This window comes from Cryptomeria japonica, chromosome 5 (assembly GCF_030272615.1).
Source record: "Cryptomeria japonica chromosome 5, Sugi_1.0, whole genome shotgun sequence".
Taxonomy (NCBI): Eukaryota; Viridiplantae; Streptophyta; class Pinopsida; order Cupressales; family Cupressaceae; genus Cryptomeria; species Cryptomeria japonica.
The window spans coordinates 171,128,994-171,148,315 of NC_081409.1; the positions used below are offsets into that span (position 1 = coordinate 171,128,994).

The 19,322-nt window shown below is 35.4% G+C and overlaps 1 protein-coding gene across 1 annotated transcript; it reads right to left on the reverse strand.

The window, feature by feature from the left end:
• Positions 1 to 18,496: 18,496 nt before the first annotated feature.
• On the reverse strand, positions 18,497 to 18,955 carry LOC131875778 (RING-H2 finger protein ATL39-like). Its single transcript, XM_059220451.1, has one exon. It carries the CDS (start codon positions 18,953 to 18,955, stop codon positions 18,497 to 18,499), a length of 459 nt encoding a protein of 152 aa, XP_059076434.1.
• Between the last annotated feature and the right edge of the window lie 367 nt (positions 18,956 to 19,322).

Sequence of the window (19,322 nt, forward strand, 5' to 3'; positions counted from 1 at the left end):
TTGAAATCTTCTGAAGTTCGCCCTGTTAGGAGCCAAGCCTGATAAAGCTTTTACAAAAAATCCTGTTAAGAACAAATCCTGTTAGGGACCGCCCGGTTAAGGGATTGACTATAATTCCCTATTAGAAGCAATACCCTATGAGGAGTAACCTCGATAGAGGATTTGAAATCCAAGCTAATGGACCACTTAGTTAGAGGATTTGAATAACTCTAAGCTTGTTAGAGCTTACCCAGTTAGGGGATTTTACTATTGTAATTTTTAGAAAATAATAGGACTTTGTTGATATGTTTGAATAGCACTACACTTACTTGTTCAGATCTTTTTCATGCTCCTATCTGCCTTTACAAAAATTGCAGATATATCATCCAGTTTGAAAACCTCACACTCAACTAAAACTTTGCCAACTCTGAAATAAAACAACTCATCAACCTTATAAATAAATCAATAGTTTGGTAACACAACAAAAACATAATTCTCTCATAGAGATTACAAACAATTCGGTTCAAGTATGACCATTGGATTACATAACAATCTTTGCACATCATTCAAGAAAGCCTTGACTGCTCCTTGATCACCGCTTCATCGAACTTAGTAACTCATCATGCAGTTTGCATTACATGCAATATACTTGCTCATTCCAAAGATAAAAATTGTTATCTTAATGTGCCAAAAATACTTTGAAGCTCTTCTCATCAAACATGCATATGTGTCATAATCATTACCGCTCATCATCAGATCATAAACCAATACAACAAACTTCATCAGTTAGGGTTAATCAAATCAACAGGTAGGGTTTACCGGTTCAACTCTCGATTACTTAGCAATACTGGTTCACTCCACAAACTCACCTACCAGTTATAGTTCCCTTCACTAGCTCTTTCTACTGGTTACAAAATAATATTATAACAATATAATTACTGGTTAATTGACATCAATGACAACATAACATTTCATTAATGCAATCTTCATGCAAATGCCAACATATTGAGAACATAGTAAGTCAATATGTTACTTAAGAGGATGACTGCACTACCTTCACCTTTAGTGTGATTGGTGGAAAACTGAGCTGCCTCTTTCAAGTTAACTTCAAGTGTGAAGCTGACAACTTTAACTTCTTGTAGGAACACTGCAGATGTCCTTATTCTTTTTTTGGTTTAGGAATCTTTTAACCACATACTTCCTATTAGAGCACTCAAGTCCCCTTACATTCCATGAAGTGCAGTTCAAATACATAGAAACCATTAGTTGGTGGTATCCATTGAGGTCCTAAAGCTATTAAAGCATCAATTATTTTTCTCTTTATGATCCTTCTTTTTTAGGAAGAGGTGATGACATGCTCTTAGGTTTACCTCTCTTTCTTTGCACCACAATAGAGGTTTGACCATATCCAGTTAGGATGATTTTTTTAGTGCTATTTCTTTTAGATGATTTGGAGCTCTCCTTCTTAGTTGTCTTCACTTCCTTAGTGATATAATGGGTGGCAATCTCCTTTGTTATACTAGTAGGTTTAAAGTCTATCCAAAGATCTCCATCAAAAAAATAAGAGATAATTGTTTCCTTGATGAAACTACAGTAAGGTCCATGGAATTGCCAAAAATCTCATTGATCATAATGGGGTTCATGATCTTATCTCCCTTATTGGACAAATTAGGATGCTCTTAGTGCTAAATTCCACCTCCTTAGACATATAGATAGTGGTATATTTCAAAGGAGATATGCCTCCATGAATAATCACAGGAGGTAACTTGTGTGTCCAACAAGCAGGTAAGGGGTTGGACGTCATATGGATTCACATCCAAGTTAATAGAAAAGATCATATCATCAGATAGTTTGAACAAGGTGCCAAAACTATTGGAAAGTATAACCTCCTTCTCCTTTGGCTTGTGGGCACTGAGGTTGCACATGTTGTGGGGGCTCATTGAGTCATGTTTATTGTTTTCTATATCTCTAACTATATACATCACAAAAGAGTTAGATTTCCTAGGCTAAGAATCAATGTCCACCTCTTTTGGGAGAGAGTCTTTATTTTTGTCCTAATGAGGAATGTCCTTGGAGATATCAGTTTGAGTAGGTTGGTAAGTGGATCCCATACTCAACTCCTCTTTGGCCCTCATATTAGCCTTGTTTCTAATTTTCTCTAGAGCCAACTATTGGGTATTCTTCCTTCTGTTCTTATCAAGCTTGAATGAGGGGAGGAGTTAGCGTTAAGTTGAGATAGGGAGATAGAAATGGTTGAATGTGGGGGATCGACATTGAAGGAACCAAACTCAAGAGTGTTGGAATAGGTTGATATGGTTTTGTCATTGATGTAAACACTTGTCAACACTTGTCAACCTTATCAGGACTTGGAGATCTTTGGTTTTGTTCACTGGCAAGTCAGTGACTTATGCACAGTCACGGGTATTTGGTTCATTGACAGGTTATGTTGTTCACCAACACTTGGAATGACTTGGAGACTACTTGGTTATGTCGAAGACATTATTCGATCACTTGGTTTTGGCGATTTTGTTATTGGTCTATTCGGGTTTGCATATTTGCTGTTACCGGTAAATAGGTCTAGGTTATGCATCGACAAGCATATCTATTCCAGATCAGTACGACACGTTATGGAGATGATTTATTATTATTGTAAATGCATTGAGCCGACATGATGCATCGCATAATTATTTATTTATAATTGATTTTATTGTAATATCTTTTAGTGAGCCGACCTATTCAATTGGTCTTAGGTTATGGTATATTTATGAGATTGATATGCGATTGAAAAATGATTGTAATAGGGTATATGTGAAAATAAGTAGAGCTATACACACAGACATCATTTGAAGGTTGAAGGAAGTTTTTTGTAAAGGTAATCAGAACTTAACCGGTACTGAATACATCATATGAAGATGCTATTTTATGCTGTACATTGTCATTGGATTTAACCATCCAATTGTAGTCAGTGTGACTCCCATTTTGTGATTGAGTAGTAAGCTCTAGGCAGCTGGCCTTTCTTCATCTGCAGACTCCTTATTGTATACACAAACTATCTGCAATAGTATCATTTGATTGTGGGTAAGGCTTCCCACCATTGTTTTTCCCCTTATAGGGTTTCCACGTAAAAATATTTGTGTTATGTGTTGTGGATGTTAGTGTCTTTCTGTTTCATGCATTAATCTTTACTGGTACTGCAATTAATCCATAAAACTATCTACCGTCATAAATTTTGGTTAAGTTAATTTTGGTTGAATTTATTAGACAACTGATTCACCCCCCCCTCTCAATTGTCTCCGGGACCTAACAAAGAGAGTCACTAAGCACAAAAAAATTCTTAAGAGTGGGATGGTCAAGGTTGGTGGAGGATGTTGAGCAAACAACTTGATGAAGATCATTCAACTAGGAGATAAGGGACATGGAAAGAGGATCAAGGGGGGAGTGAATAGGGATGGGCAATGGGTTGGGAACCCTCATAGAGATTTTTTAAGGGCGGTTCAAGGGGATAGGAGGGTTGCAAGGAATGGGGCGTTCGTCCATGCTTCATGATAAGAGGAAAATTCTTGTGGATATGCCCTTCTTTATGGAAAAGAAAACAAGCATTAATATTACCTAGGATATCAATAGGGAAAGAAAATAATTCTCCATCTATAGGAATGTCCATAACCCTATAAATCTCAACACTAGTGTTTATAGATAATAGGACCCAAGCATCCATAAGGGGAAGAACAAAGTGGGAGGCGTTAAACCAAATGACCTTGTTCAATGTTTTGCATGATTAGGCTCAAGAGAAGAGGGGGGAGGTTCTGGATAATAATCCACCTAGGGCATAAGAGTGCCAATTTCTCATCATTCATAGCCTCGAGGTCCATTTAAAAGCTCTAAAACAACAATTTACAATGGACTAGTATTGCTTAATAACAAAATTTTGAATTTCAACATTCTTAAAAAATATAAAAAACAAACCTCTTTGTATCATTCGACATAATGAAAAGAAGAACCCTATTTTTTATCCAAAATTCTACAACCATTCATTCATAAACTTGCGATTCGACATCTTATTGACATCTACAATTGCTAGAAATATAGAAGTACTTTTTAATCTATGTTTTTCATTCGAAAATATTTTATCATATCACAATTAGGGATAATAGTAAGGCTAGGACCACTAGGGTCCTTAGCTCCTCCTCCATTGGCGAATGCGTTACCTTCTTCTTCAACCTTGAAGGAAGCAATGAGCTTGGCAAAATCTGATACCAGTAGAGAGTCTTGAATTAGACTGGCTCTAAATGATTTCTTCTCATTTTCATTAACATTAGGTAATGCACTATTCTTATTGGATGGATTTCCATCCATATTGAAGAAGAAAAAGTAGCATTAATGACCAACAATTCTTAATTAAATGTAGAGGACTAGAATAAACAAGGGATGCTTACATGTGTGGAGGAGGGTGCCTACGTCCTCCACATTGGATGTCCAACCTAGTTGCTATGGTTATGGCTGATGACACATAAATTTGATTGCCTTTGAAGCTATATTCATAGCTTTAGCAAATTTGGTATTGAAACTTAAAATACTCATTAGATCTTTTATTAATATTACTGAACTCATTAATAATGAATCTAAGACTAGTTCTATCTCCATACTATTCTTCCACAATCCTTTTGAATTTATCACAAGAGCCTATATGTGCATCAAGTAAGCTCTTATACCAGTCTCTTTCTTCATCACTTAGTAATTAAAAAATAAACTTCATGAGAACAAATTCATCAAAAAAGAATTCAAATGCTCTTCACTAGATAGTACATTATTCGATTTTTATTTTTATTTTTTTATATTGAAGAAGCCAAATGAAAATAGGAATAAGCAATGGAACAATAGAACTGCATAAAAGGAAATACAGATTGTTCACTAACAAGACTAATACTTACTAAAACAACTCTTATCTCAATTGAAATAGGGTTTGAGTAGCCTCAAATACTAGTAAAATCTACTATATTTACCTCTTAAGATTTAGAGGTGATTTAATAGGAACATGAGCATGACCACAACTTGCATGTGGATTATTCTTCTATCTAGTAGAAACATGAGCACAAGGTTGTCTAATAGGAAAATGAGCATTACCTCCACAAGCCACGTGGATTATTCCGTCTAGAAAGAACACGTCCTATAGCATTGTCATTCACCCATTTTAGTGGGGTTAAACTTTCAGCATTATTGCAGAGATGACTGGCTAGGATTAGTACAATTATTGGATCGATCTAGGGAAGAGTACCAATAGCCGTCATGGTTCCAATACCCGCCATCTTATTGTCATAGTGACCCTCCAATAGTCATCATAGTGAAAACACCATTAATAAATTTGTTTTGTACCAATAGCCGATCATTTTTTGTAATTTTTTGTTCATAATTGGCCCATTTGTGCAAAATTATTGGGACATTTGTTCACAAGTACTGGAGATTTTGAGTGGATGGTTACTGGAAGATCTTTAGTTAGGTATCAGGGGACACTTTGAAATGTGTACTTTTTGACCTTTGTGCGCATAACTGATTCCATATCGTGCATCGTTACTACCCATAAGCCAAATCAATAGCTTTAAGAAGTTAAGTCACATACAAAGACAACCCAAAAAAATAATTCAAAATCTGATATACCGTTTACCATATGACGGCTACTCCTGCTCTTCCCCTATGTTTATCAAAGCATCAATTCTCTTTTTAAGATCTTCCCTTATTTTCTTAGTTTGGATCATATTCAATTCCGCTTTAATCTAACAAAAAAATAAGAACTTATTTCTCCCAAACAATTTAAGGTTATTTTGTAGCTTCTCAACTCAGAAAAACTTATTACATGGTACGAAAGTTGAGATCACATGTATCTTGTTTTGAAGACATTGCAGAGACATGCAGAGATTGTCGTACATGATTTTCTACATATGTTCATATCAATGTACACGGTACACCTACCAAATGTGAATGGTTTACGAATTTGGATCTCTCGTCGTCCGCAATGGTGTACACATAAATCTCACCCCATATATATTTACAGTCAGAAAGATTCGACTTGTCCAACAAATCTGGTCATGTACGGCTCTGTCCACCTGGACCGATCTGCATCTCTGAAATTCTAAGATTAGCTTAGTAATTTGTTCAATTGCTGCGAATTTTCAGGTGTGTGATCTCCATTAACCATCAAAAGTTCTACATTACACCGTTCCCACTGCAAGAATATTTCACTCCTCATCAAATTCTTTTGGTGAGGTCTAATTTGCTTTAGAATTCAAAACCCTACTCTCAATAAGTCAAGGTCAGGTAACATATTTTATTTTTCTACTAGTTGCCCTAAAGCGATTCTAATGCTTGCAATATTGGTTTATGGTTTTCATGCTATCCTACCTTTTCTAAACTGTGTTGATGGTTTTCACGCTATCTATACTCCCTTTTATTCATAGATTACTCATCAAGTTTGATGACAGGTGACTGTAGGGGGGTTTAGATGCAGCAGTTTGGAGGAGTGTGGCCTTCAACTAAACAATGACCTGTTTTCTCTTGTTCCTTCTCCAGTTTAACAGATCTAATGATGGACTTGATTTTTTTTTAATATATTTTATTATCTTGTAATAATTTACATGGAGTTTTGCTTCCTTTTCTTCTTTGTCTACACCTGATGCATATCTATCTGCATATTTGGCTGCACTTATAGGTATGGGGCTGAAGCCAAGGCCATCAACGACCTGTAGAGTTTAACTCTACTCCCTCGGTGATAGGTATATGATATATTACTATGCAGGTGGTTTGAAGGAGTATTCCGTTATGTTGAGTTTTACTTATTTAGTATTATGGCTTATAAACCCTAATGTTGGTGATCTATAATGTTCAGATTATATTTCCTGTTTTTGTTTTTCAATGGAAACATAGGTGGTGTTAAAATAATTTAGTTATCATGCCATTGTTGGCACAGACCAGGAGAAGTTTTAAAATAAATTAGTTATCATGCCATTAGTTATCCCTGCAATTCATGTGCAGTCATCTTTTGGTGTCCACGCAGCTTCAAACCTTCTCTCCCTTGTCCGCTATAAATAACTAACCTAATTCTTATTGAAATGCAATTAGCATTTATTGTATATTTTGTCTATAATTACAATATATTAGCCTAGGATTTTAGCATTTCAATATGTGAAGTATTCTGCTGTCTTTGGTTTGTCTCCGTGTTTCTGTCTTTTTTCATGGTATCAGAGCCATGGTAAAAAGTTGGTAACTTCAGATTCAGGTACAATCCTTGAGGTTGAAAGGGTTCGTTTGCTATGATTAAATCCTTTTGTAGTTTTTGTGAGCAGTTTTTTTCCTTCCTCTCTTGCTGCAGTTGTTACGTGGCAGATCAGTGAAGTTAAGATTGGTGAGCACCAGCCTACAAGTGAGTTTGTCAGGGAGCTGTATGTTGTTAGTTTTACTGTGCAAAGAAGACTGAGTTTCAAACGAAGCAATAAGAAAAGAGTTTATATCAGCCAGCTCTGCTCTATGAGATTTTCAAATCATAGATTGCAGAGGAAAATCTGCAGGTAAGCCTTGCTATAAGTAAACAAAAGGATGCTGTATGTAGAAACTGTTGCTATTGCAGGGGTTTATTAAGCTGCCAAGAGGAGGTGTCCATGAGTGCCGTATGTGGAGAGGCATCATAGTATGAAGTGTTTAATCAAATTTATGAGGAAAGTGGAAGATGAAATTGTCATGTTTGACAAATTATGAAGAGAGTAGAAGATAAAATTGTCATATTTGACAAATCTTGTTGAAGAGTGATAAACACTCTCTTAAATTTTGTAATTCACAAAAATTGAAAAGTACTTGTTTGTTTGGATCATAAGATGGTCAACCTCAAGGCATAATAATATAAATTTTTTTATTGTGCATGTGTTGGAAGAGGCTTCATTTTCAACCCTCTGTGTTTGTGTCTCTTCTAGCCATGGCTGCTTCTGAGATTTCGAATATTGTGGTCAGTGAAAAGTTAGAGGGTTCTAATTATGCCAGTTGGAAATATGAGATGAAATTTATTTTGCAAATGAAAGGTTTAATCTAGATAAGTAAACATGAAAAACGGGATCTACTATCTTATGGAAAATTAGTTCAAGGATTAGGCCTCATGTTCGAAATTTGAAAACAACAAAGAAAATATGGAAAACTTTGTAAATAATGTACAATGCCATAGAATAGTAGGGGCCCACCACTACCCTTAGAATAGTAGGGCCCCATAATTAACTCATTTTAAATTGAAGGTAAGAAATAGCATGAATGATCATATTGTCAAATTTAAAAACTAAAAAAAGCAACAGGCCGTTTGAGTTGTGTAAGCCCCTATTTTTTCCTTTTTTTTTTTTTTTCTTTAGTCCATTCCAATCTGATAGTAGAAAGTTTTATAGATGAGTAGAGTAGATAGTGAAAAATAATTCTAGATTTTGAATAGGCCAAAAACCTTAGACTAGAGAAAGCAACATGTGTTCAACACATTTTGCCATACACACCAAACTAGAACTTTCAAGCACAATTTGTATTTCTAAGTATATTTATGTGTCTTATTTCCAGATTTGCCTTGTGTTGGTTTTTTGTTTCATAATTTATTATTACTGTTGAAAATCATCATTTTTCTATTATTAAACCTATAACTTGTACACACATTTCATAATCTCAATTCTATTGTAGGAATGGAACAAAAACCAAGTTTTCAACTTTCCTATTAGGACTCTAGCTACACCTATTCATGTTCCAATGTCATGTAACAAAGTTTTAGATCTTGTTTTGCATCCATAGGCCTAGGATATCATTTCCATGCATATCATTTTGGTGAGCTCAACTTGCCTTAATTTTTCGCAACTTTTGAAATTAAGACATAGATTTGATTTACTTCCATAACATTCTATGATTCAATGGTTTTTGAAATTTATTTCTTACACACTTGGATTAGAACTTCATATTTCTTAATTATATAATTTTTTTCCCATATCACTTGATTGGTTGATTAATTGCATATGTTTTTTATTAAAATAAAACAGGTTCTACTGTGACCCAAAATCCAAATCCACATATGTTATAGTTTATAAATAAATTTATTTCTTTAAATAGCTCACTATGTTCTTAGTTGGTTAAATAAGTTTGAGAATGAATACATTGAATGGATGTGATATTTTCTTAGCTATTATTATGGCACTACATCCCTCTCCTAGAATTTCTCTTACCTATAAGGAACTTTTGGAGAAAGAAGATAACACTAGCACCTTTGTCAATGCTCTCCCTTCTAGAGATGAAGCATTAATGAATCATGCTTGTTCCTCTTTCAAAATTTGTCTTATCCACAAGGTTAATTTAGTGCAAGGATGATACCATTAAGACTTCCCTTAATAATGCTTTACCTCCTATTCACTTAAATGAAATATCTTCTATAGATGAAGCATTGAAGAATCATGCTTGTCCCTATTTCAAATTTGGTTCTATTCATGTGGATATTTTGGTGCCAGAGGATGATATTACTACCACTATTTAAAATTCTCTATCATCTAAAGATGAAGATTTAGTAAACAAAGAGCCAAATTGAAGTTTAGTACACAATTTTTTTTTTTGGTAATACGCACATAAAACTTATAACTATTGTTGATCTTCCTCAACCTCAAAATAAATTGGCTATTAGTATTACAGGAATCCCAAACCCCAACCTAATCTAGTGAGTGTTGTCCAAAGTGTTAAGAACCCACCTAGACCTCTCAATTACTGCTTAAACTATGCAAAACAACTCACTCAAATTAGTAGTCTTATTCAACAAGTATCACAACAACCCCATTATAATATTGTTGGTCACACATATGAAACTCATAATAATATACACGATACAAATGTTCTTCCTCAACTTTTTCTTCCTCCACCCCCATTGTCTGTCACAACATGTTGGTAAGGAGTGTGATCTTTTTTAGTAGATTTGTGTTACCCTAACTAAGATCTCCATTTGGGAATTGATTTGAACATCACCTACATGTGGATGATGCTTGAAATAATGTATGTTGGAACAAAGGGTATTGTAGTTACACAACTTGAGTGATCTGTTATTTAAAGAATGATTGTTAATCTTGATGAAATTTTTATTTTTCTTTCTAAAGCCTTTGTAAGTTTGATGAGAATCCTCAAACTTATCCAACACAAATTCCCCTATAGTGTGGGATGATTTGGACCCACCCACTATATTAAAAAATCATTTGCCATTGGCTTACGTTTTTTGGGGTTTAAGAAATGCCCTACACATCTTTCACCTTTGATTAAGATTAGATGCTATCACTTAGTCGATTGGTCAATAATTAATAATGGAAAGAATTGGCTCCCCAACCATTGGAATGATCATAAAACTATTATCCAAGTTTCAAATTTAGTTGTCTATTTTTATATTTATTTAAGAATTGGTTTATAATAACAATTTTAAAAAAAAAATATTACAATTGTGTTTTAATAGTTTAAATTTTTTGTAGTAGTCAAATAAAGAGTTATTTTACTTTATTTAAGAACTATTTTAGTTGATTTGAAAACTATTGTTAATAAAAAAAATGCTTTTTTTCATATGATCATGGTATATCAATTTTTATTTTTAAAAAATTTGGTGGTTGGCTTGTTCAAGTCTCCCATCATGCTTCCATTTTTTCATTAATTTTAAAAAAAACAACAAAACACTTAATAAATTTATGAAAAAATAATCTATTTGAAAATTATAGTTAAACAATTAAACAATTAGAAAGTTAAAAATAATGTGTTGAGCATAACTGATACTGTTGATAGTATATGATGGACTAAATGATTAACCAAGGTCAACTTCTAGTTTGAATATAAACTCATTGATAATATTGTAATGAGCTAAATAAGAACATACTAATATTTATATGATTCCATTATGTCTAAAAAAAACTTTTTAATCATTTGAATTATTTTTCTATGTTACAGTCATTTTTTCATGTTCTAACAAGTAATCATTTTTAGTTTGTTGGTTTTTCTCATCCTATCCAAAATGTAAATTTAATAATTTCTATTATCTATTAAATATTTTTTATTATAATTATCATATAAATTACTCTTCAAACATTAAAACACGTCTTATTATAAATAAAATCAAATATAAACATTTATTAAATACTTCTTATAGAAATTTTGATAGTTATTCAAAATCTCTACAATTTTAAAATTGTTAGATATAACCATTGCCATCAAATTTAGACCTTCACTCCATTTCAATTTCCCATACATCATGTTTATTCCACCACAAGGCAAAATCATTATCGTCTAGTGTACTTCACGCTAGACGATAATGATTTTCCCCTGGAATTAACATCAACATAGCTGACATAAAATCGATCTGATTTAATGACCTGTAATAATTTTTATCCATTTTACATCAAGGGGAGAGAACCCAATAGTTGAGCACATTACAATTGTAGTGATAGTAGTTGTTGATTTAATACCCATACTTCTGATTTGATGTTCATTTTTTGACAACATTGCACCAATAGTTGTGACTTTAATACCAATAATTGAATAAAATGTACCCTTAGTTGTAAAAAGCAACTGATCATATGATGGCACATCAACTACACAAGTATGGGGGCCCTTATGCACCGCAATTGGTCTCACCTTTTTTTTGGGTTGTTTTGGACACCTTGACAGAAAACATGCTAATTTGGCATCATATTTGATGATGTGGCCTTGAAACCTTAGTTATAAGTAGGGGATTTGCCAAGTAAGTTGCTGTAAAAAACTGGGAGTGATTTGAAATTTTCATATAAGATTTTGAGAAGTACGAAGTTAGGGTGTTCAACTACTGAATCCTCTCCCCTAGTTTTGTAAATTAGACAAATTACCCTTCTAATTTGTTGCTTATGTTTGCTCCATGCCAACTTACCAATTCCCAGGTACATATGTATACATTGCATTGTAGTCATGGCAAAACTTACCTTTCTAATTTGTTGTTGATGTTTGCTCCATGCCAAGTCCTCAATTCCCATGTACATATGTATACATTGCATTGTAGTCAAGGGAAAATGCGTACTTTGAGATTACTTCACATTAGATGATAATTACCAATTCATGGGAATTATGAGAACACATCTGATATGTATCTCGCATAGACCAATGAATGTCAAGAGAAAGAGAGTAGAAAATTGTAAGGTGGCTCTAAAATTGACTTCTAAATTTGTAAGAATCCAATTCATTCACATCATCCCACCACCTGTAAGCCAGGGATTTGAGGCTTTCTACTTGTTAGGATTTAGAAATGAATTAGAAGAGCAGAAAAATAGAATTATGAATTCACAACATAGACAAATGAGACACAAATTTATCGTGGTTCAGCAATTGCCTACGTCCACACTTAAAGCAGGGGAATCAATATATTAATAACCAAGTCTGGTTTGTACACAAACAACTGCAAGAAGCTCTAGAATTCATTACACAAAATGATATGTAACCAGTTCTTAAAGAGCTTACAGATAGAAGTTGAAGAGCCAAGAGTTTTTGGCGGTAAAGGGAAGGATTCCATTGGACTTCACTTCCAACAATCTCCCACTGAAGGCCAACGAACTGCTGCAACAAGTAGATTACCCCACTCAGTCCTGCTATCAGTTATTGGAAAGGCTGAGAGAAGCTTGGCAGAAATCGAACTTCTCCCACTTAACAACTTTAGTGAGCACATCAGCTGGATTCTTGTCGGTATGAATTTTATCTACATGAAACTTGCCGTCTTCGACCATATGGCGAACATAATGACTGTGAACATCAACACGTTTTGACTGAGGCTGAGATGTCTGATGTTTAGTCATAAAGATGGCACTGCTATTATCACAAAACAAAGCAAAATCTGATTGCTTCAAACCCAACTCACTGATGTTGTAATTTAGAAGCCCAATTGTATGTTGTAATTTAGAAGCCCAACTAATCACTGCCCCATCAAATGTGAAAGAATAACCTAAAGTAGACTTTCTTTTGTCTAAATCTCCAGCAAAATCAGAATCAGTAAACCCTTGCAAAATTCCCTTCTTCTTCCCAAACCATAAGCAAAAATAAGAAGTACCCTTGAGATACCACAAAATATACTTGACCGCCTCCCAATGTGATTTGTTCGGATTAGCCATAAATCTTCTCACCACTCCCACGACATGAGCAATGTCTGGATGAGTAGACACCATAGAATACATAAGACTGCCAGCTGCATATTTATATGGAATTTTGTCCATGAACTCCTTATCTTCTTGTATTTTTGGACACAATTGAGAGGATAACTGAAAATGAGAGGCTAAGGGTACGCAAACAGACTTAGCATCCACCATACAAAATTTGTCCAATACTTCTTTAATGTAGCCTTGCTGAGATAGTTTGAGTTCTCTCTTTTTCCTATCTCAAAAAATAGTCATCCCTAGAATTTTCTTTGCTGCCCCTAAATCTTTCATGGCAAATTCATTTGCTTAGTGAGTTTTAAGCTCATTCACAATCTTCATGCTTGTATCAACCAATAGCATATCATCCACATAAAGAAGAAGTAAGAAAAAATCGCCATTGGGAATCTTTTTAAAATAGATACAAGGATTAGACTCGTTGCGAGTAAACTTGTGATCAATCATGAATTTATCAAATTAAAGATACCACTGGCGGGGGGCTTGCTTAAGCCCATACAAACTATGTTTCAATCTGCAGTAGAGGTGTTCCTGACCCTTTTTAATAAATCCTTTAGGCTGATGCATAAACAGTTCCTCATCAAGATCGTCATGGAGAAATGTCGTCTTCACATCCAACTGTTCAAGCTCAAGATCTCAAGCTGCAACCAATCCCAATACTGCTTGGAAGGTAGCCATTTTGACTACTAGCGAGAAAATTTCTTTAAAATCAAGATCTTTCTGCTGAGCATATCCCTTGACAACTAGTCTTGCTTGAAATCTTTTGCGACCACCCTCTTCATCTTTTAATTTATACACCCACTTATTTCTTAATGCCTTTCTGTCAGGCAGAAGTGGCACCATATCCCATGTCTGATTTCACAATAGTGCATCTATTTCTTTGCACATTGCAGCATGCCAGTTATCACAATCTGTAATTTTACAAGATTCTTTGTATGTTGCAGGCTCTGTTTGATCATAAATTAGCAAAGTAGGCTCAACTTCTTCACAAAATAATAAGTCATAGTCAGAGAACTTTGCAGGAGGTCTCCTCTATCTGGTAGATTTTCTCAATCGACTCTCTGGTGGTGTAGTGGAAACATTCAATTTATGTGTTCTTTGCAAATCGATATTACTCCTATTTAATAAGTGACGCCCACTGTTAATTTCCCTATTAATTTCTCTGTCTGTAGGGCAATCATCGGCCTGTGGATTCTTATCGACATTGGGTGCAGGAAGGTCACGGGAGGATGAACCCGCAAAAACACTTTCCACGGCATATGTTTGGTGAGTGTGCAGGTAGCTGGGTCCACACGAGGAGTCTACCACATCACCGTTGGCAGCGAAGGCACGCGGTGGTGGCACTAAGCCCGTGCAGGTTTGTGAACACGGGAGAGAGAGGGGTGGTGAGCCCGTGGAGTGAGGGCCTGCGTGGTGTGGGTTGGCAGTGCGATGAGTTATTTCGTGGCACTGTGTAGACCGTGGCACACCTTTGTTAAGCCAACTCTCTCCCATAGTCTTCTTGCAAGCTCGTGTTGGGTGTAATATGGTCTCCAATCCCCCTATGTTACGGTGTGTTGTTTCAAAGGGTAATGAGCAATCATGATAAATGATTTCTTCTTCATCATTCTCAGTCTAAGAATTATATTCAACTGTGGTAGATGACATAGGGGCTCCCACTGGATGAAAGATCCAAGGCAGAGCACTAGTACCAGAATTTTGAAATAGAGACATAGGGACATACTCTTTTTCTGATTTATTGGAACCTTGTAGCGCGGGAAAAGAAGTGTCATGAAAAATTACATCCCTGCTATGAACAATCTTTCTGTGAACCGGATCCCACAATTTGAAACCAAATTGCTCTTCACCATACCCCACGAAAATACATTTCAACGACTTTGGATCCAATTTGGTTCATTTCTCCTTGGGTACATGCGAGAAGGCTTCACATCGAAATACATGAAGATGCGAGTATGAAATCCTCTTCCCTTTCCATTCCTCTTTTGGAATACCAAAATCCAATTTAGATGAGGGACTTCAGTTGATGAAATACACTGCCATGTTACAAGCTTCTGCCCAAAATTCCTTGCGTAAACCTGCATTTGACAACATACATCATTCCTTTTCAAGAATTGTCCTATTCATCCTCTCGGCTGCACCGTTTTCTTGAGGAGTGAAAGGAACAACCTTAATTCTTCTAATCCCATTATCAACACAAAATTCATCAAATTCATGTGAACAAAATTCTCCACCATTATTTGTTTGTAAACACTTAATCTTATGCCCAATCTGATTTTCAAATAAAGCCTTGAAAATTTTAAATTTTGAAAAAACTTCAGATTTCTTAGAAAGCATATATATCCATACTTTTCTTGTACAATCATCAAGAAAGGTGACAAAATAGTTAGCTCCTCCAATGGAGGTTACCTCGGTACGCCCAAAAACATCCATGTATACAAGCTTTAGCGGTGTTGTCTTTGTGTCAAGCCCACCTTTCAGAAGCCTGACTCTCTTTTGTTTGCCATAAAGACAATGTTCACAAAAGGCTAAGTCAACATGTTTGAGGTCCGGAAGCTGATTTATTGTGTGCATAACATGGAGTCCTTTCTTGCTAATATGCCCAAGTCTTTGATGCCAAAGATCCGCTTTGTTGTCCTCAATCACCATTGCAGCTCCCACTTCACCATGAGTCTTAAATATGTATAGACTACCCACTTTATTACCATTTGCAATCAGCATGGTACCATGAGTTACCTTCCATGTATCCGAAAGAAAACTTACATTAAGACCTTGATCAAAGAGCTATCCAACTTATATCAAATTCCACTTCATTTTTGGGACATGGCGAACATCTTTGAGTAGCCATGGTTTACCACCTTCTAATGGCAGCAATACATCACCTTTGCCTGTAATTTCACAAGATTTGTTATCTCCTAAGAAAACATTTCCAAAATGACCTTCATGGTAGTTAATGAATGCTTCAAGACATGAGGTAGCATGATGGGAGGCACCCATGAATCCGGAGTAGTGTCGGTTGTTGAAAGGATTAGTACACTATCATCTTTATCATAGACTGTATTTGCTTCGCTGTCCCGCACCCTCTCTTGTGCCCTTTTGAATTTTCTACAATCCTTCTTTACATGACCGGCTTTGCCACAAAACTAACAATCACCATTTCTGTTTCTAGACTTCGATCTCCTTGCTGATTTTGAACGTCTATGATAATTATTTATGCCTCTATTATGGCTTCTACCTCTATTTTCGGTGCTTACCACCGTTAAGGCTTCACCGACTGAAGGTTCATCATTCTTTCTTCTCAAATCCTCGTTGAGAAGAGTAGCTACTACATCATTAAAAACCAACTTATTTTTACCACATATTGATGTGCTAACTACTGTTACAATGCCATCCCAACTGCTTGGCAAAGAGCATAATAAAATAACAGCTTTTCTCTCATCATCTTGTGTCATCCCCACCAAAGTTGCTTGATGTGACTTGCCATAGTGCAACCTTCCTTCATCTTACACTTGTACAACCGCTTCATGATAAACACTTTATTGGCACTTGACACCATTTCATACATGGCTGTGAGTCTACCCCATACATCTTTTGATGTTGCTTCACCCATGACATTGAAGAGAACATTGTTGGACAACGAGAGAAAAATTGTCACTCTTGCCTTCTTCTCTAATTTTTCCCTTTCTTCATCAACCATTGCAGTTGGCTTCTTTGCTTTCCCTTCGAGCGCAAGTGAAAGGTCTTGCTTTATTAGCAAAGATTCTATCTGCACCTTCCATAAACCGAATCTCTGACCAGAGAACTTCTCTATCTTCGCTTCTTCCATGATTCCGAAATTTCAACCACTGAAATCTTAACAGTGATCTTACCTCGCTCTGATACAAATTGTTAGGATTTAGAAATGAATTAGAAGAGCAGAATTTTTTTTTTATGAATTCACAACATAGACAAATGAGACACATAAAGTTATCATGGTTCAGCAACTGCCTACGTCCAAACTTAAAGCAGGGAAATCAATATATTAATAACCAAGTCTGGTTTGTACACACATAGCTGCAAGCAACTCCAAAATTCATTACACAAAATGATATGCAACTATCTCTTAAAGAGCTTACAAATAGAAGTTGAAGAGCCAAGATTTTTTGGCGGTAAAGAGAAGGAGTCCATTGGACTTCACTTCCAACACTACTTGTAGTTCCATGTCAGAAAGGTTGTCATCAGTTCTTTTTGAATATTGTCCTTTGGAAAGTTGTACGATTCCATGAAATTTATTATATGCCTTGCAATTCTAAGTTGCTAATATTTTATGATGTTTTTACAGTCCATTTCAATGGATAACACATAACTTAAAAAAAATAAAATAAAATATGTTTTCTATTTACATCATCCTTTTCATTAGAACTCCAATGGATCATAATGTAAAACACTGATATAAACAAAATACCGACTTTACATTTCAATCTACTGTTAGCTTTTTATGCCTTCTTAACAATTTTCTTAGGATAAATTGTGTGTATATTGCAGTAAGGAGCAAATTACTAGACTAGCTGAGAAATATACTTAATCAAAGTTCAGTGGCCAATTACTAGGATGAAGTCAGATTCCATAAACCCTAAACCTCCAAAAGTCTATACTAAAAGGCTTATTAGTTACAACAACAATCCAATGCTCTGTATGGAACTTCTAATTCTGAACCAGATGCCATTAGACCATTCATTCATAGACCTCAATATCACATTCCTTTCTTCAATAACATTGAGCTTCTACATTCCATAATACATTCTTCTGCCATACCAGACTCCAGACCTAGTAGCCTAAAACCAATAAACAGACATATCTGCCTAGAACCCATAAAATTAGAGAGTTGACAGAAAAATTGATTGAGTTATTAAAGATTATGTTATGTGTTTTAATTATGTTATCTAAGAAGAATCAAATCCTTTTGAATCGAATTTGACCCTTAAATGATTTTCATGGACTAAATGTCCTCCCAGAGACCCACTTATAAATGAGAAAAATACAGTAATCCATTCAATTGTTTTCATCTAAAAAATTGCTCTACTTAACCATCATTATATGTTCTAAATCACATCTGTTTGGACCTAAGAACCATTCAGTCACCTATAGAAGACTAATAAATCATACTCACATTCATGGAATGAGACCAAATGAGATATTTAAAATCAGTATCAAGACCACCGCTCAGAAAAAACAATGTAGAAGAAAGAATAGCTAACAGTACAAATAACTAGAATTACATGGCAGAAGAGTAGAATATAAAGAATATGCTTCCAACTTACTGTCTAAGAGAAGGCTACCCATTTAACAACTCAAATCTAAGAAGGCATATCAATGACTATGCTCTCAGGAATATGATCAGAGTTATTAGGTTTTTGTTCTTGATGTTCCTCATGTTTGGGAAGGGTGCTGCGCCTACAAACAGGACAGATGGGGTGCTTGGACAGCCATGCATCTGCACAATCGAGATGGAAGCAGTGTTCACAGGAGGGCATCAACAAATATTTATCTCCATCCTTAAACTGTTCCAAACACACAGTATACTCCAAATCCCCACTGCTACACAGTTCATCACAATCCTTCTTCTCATCATCTCCATCCCTTTTCTTGTGGGTATTGCTACAGACTGCTGTGGGGAGCTTCTGAATATCAGATTTGGACAGCCCATGCCCACCCTTACTGCTACTTGTGTTCCCATCATTTGTATCCCCATGACTGTTTTCATGGAGAGAGGCATAACAGGCCAACATCATATAAATGAGTACCAACAGAGCCATTCCTCCACAGAGCAATAGTATTGCCAGAAACACATTCTAGATGCTTCTCTTAGCCAGGTTGTGTATGGTAAACGCCATGCTAATTAAAGAGGATACAGAGGAAGAACCGGGATAAACCTAAATGGCCCTTTTAATTTTTTCTTTTGAGGATTTGTAATAGAAATTATTACTCCTATATAAATATCCCTGGGCATGGAGGGTTAAAAGAGTTGTTCGATTCAGGAGGCGAGGAAACCCAGGATGCCAGTTATGGAATTTGATCTAGGTGATAATTGGGAATGGAAATTGAGGTGTCACAATTTGACCAATCTCGTGGGTGAGTTAATTACCTGCAGTTATTTTGGTTCTAAAATGGTACTATTATATC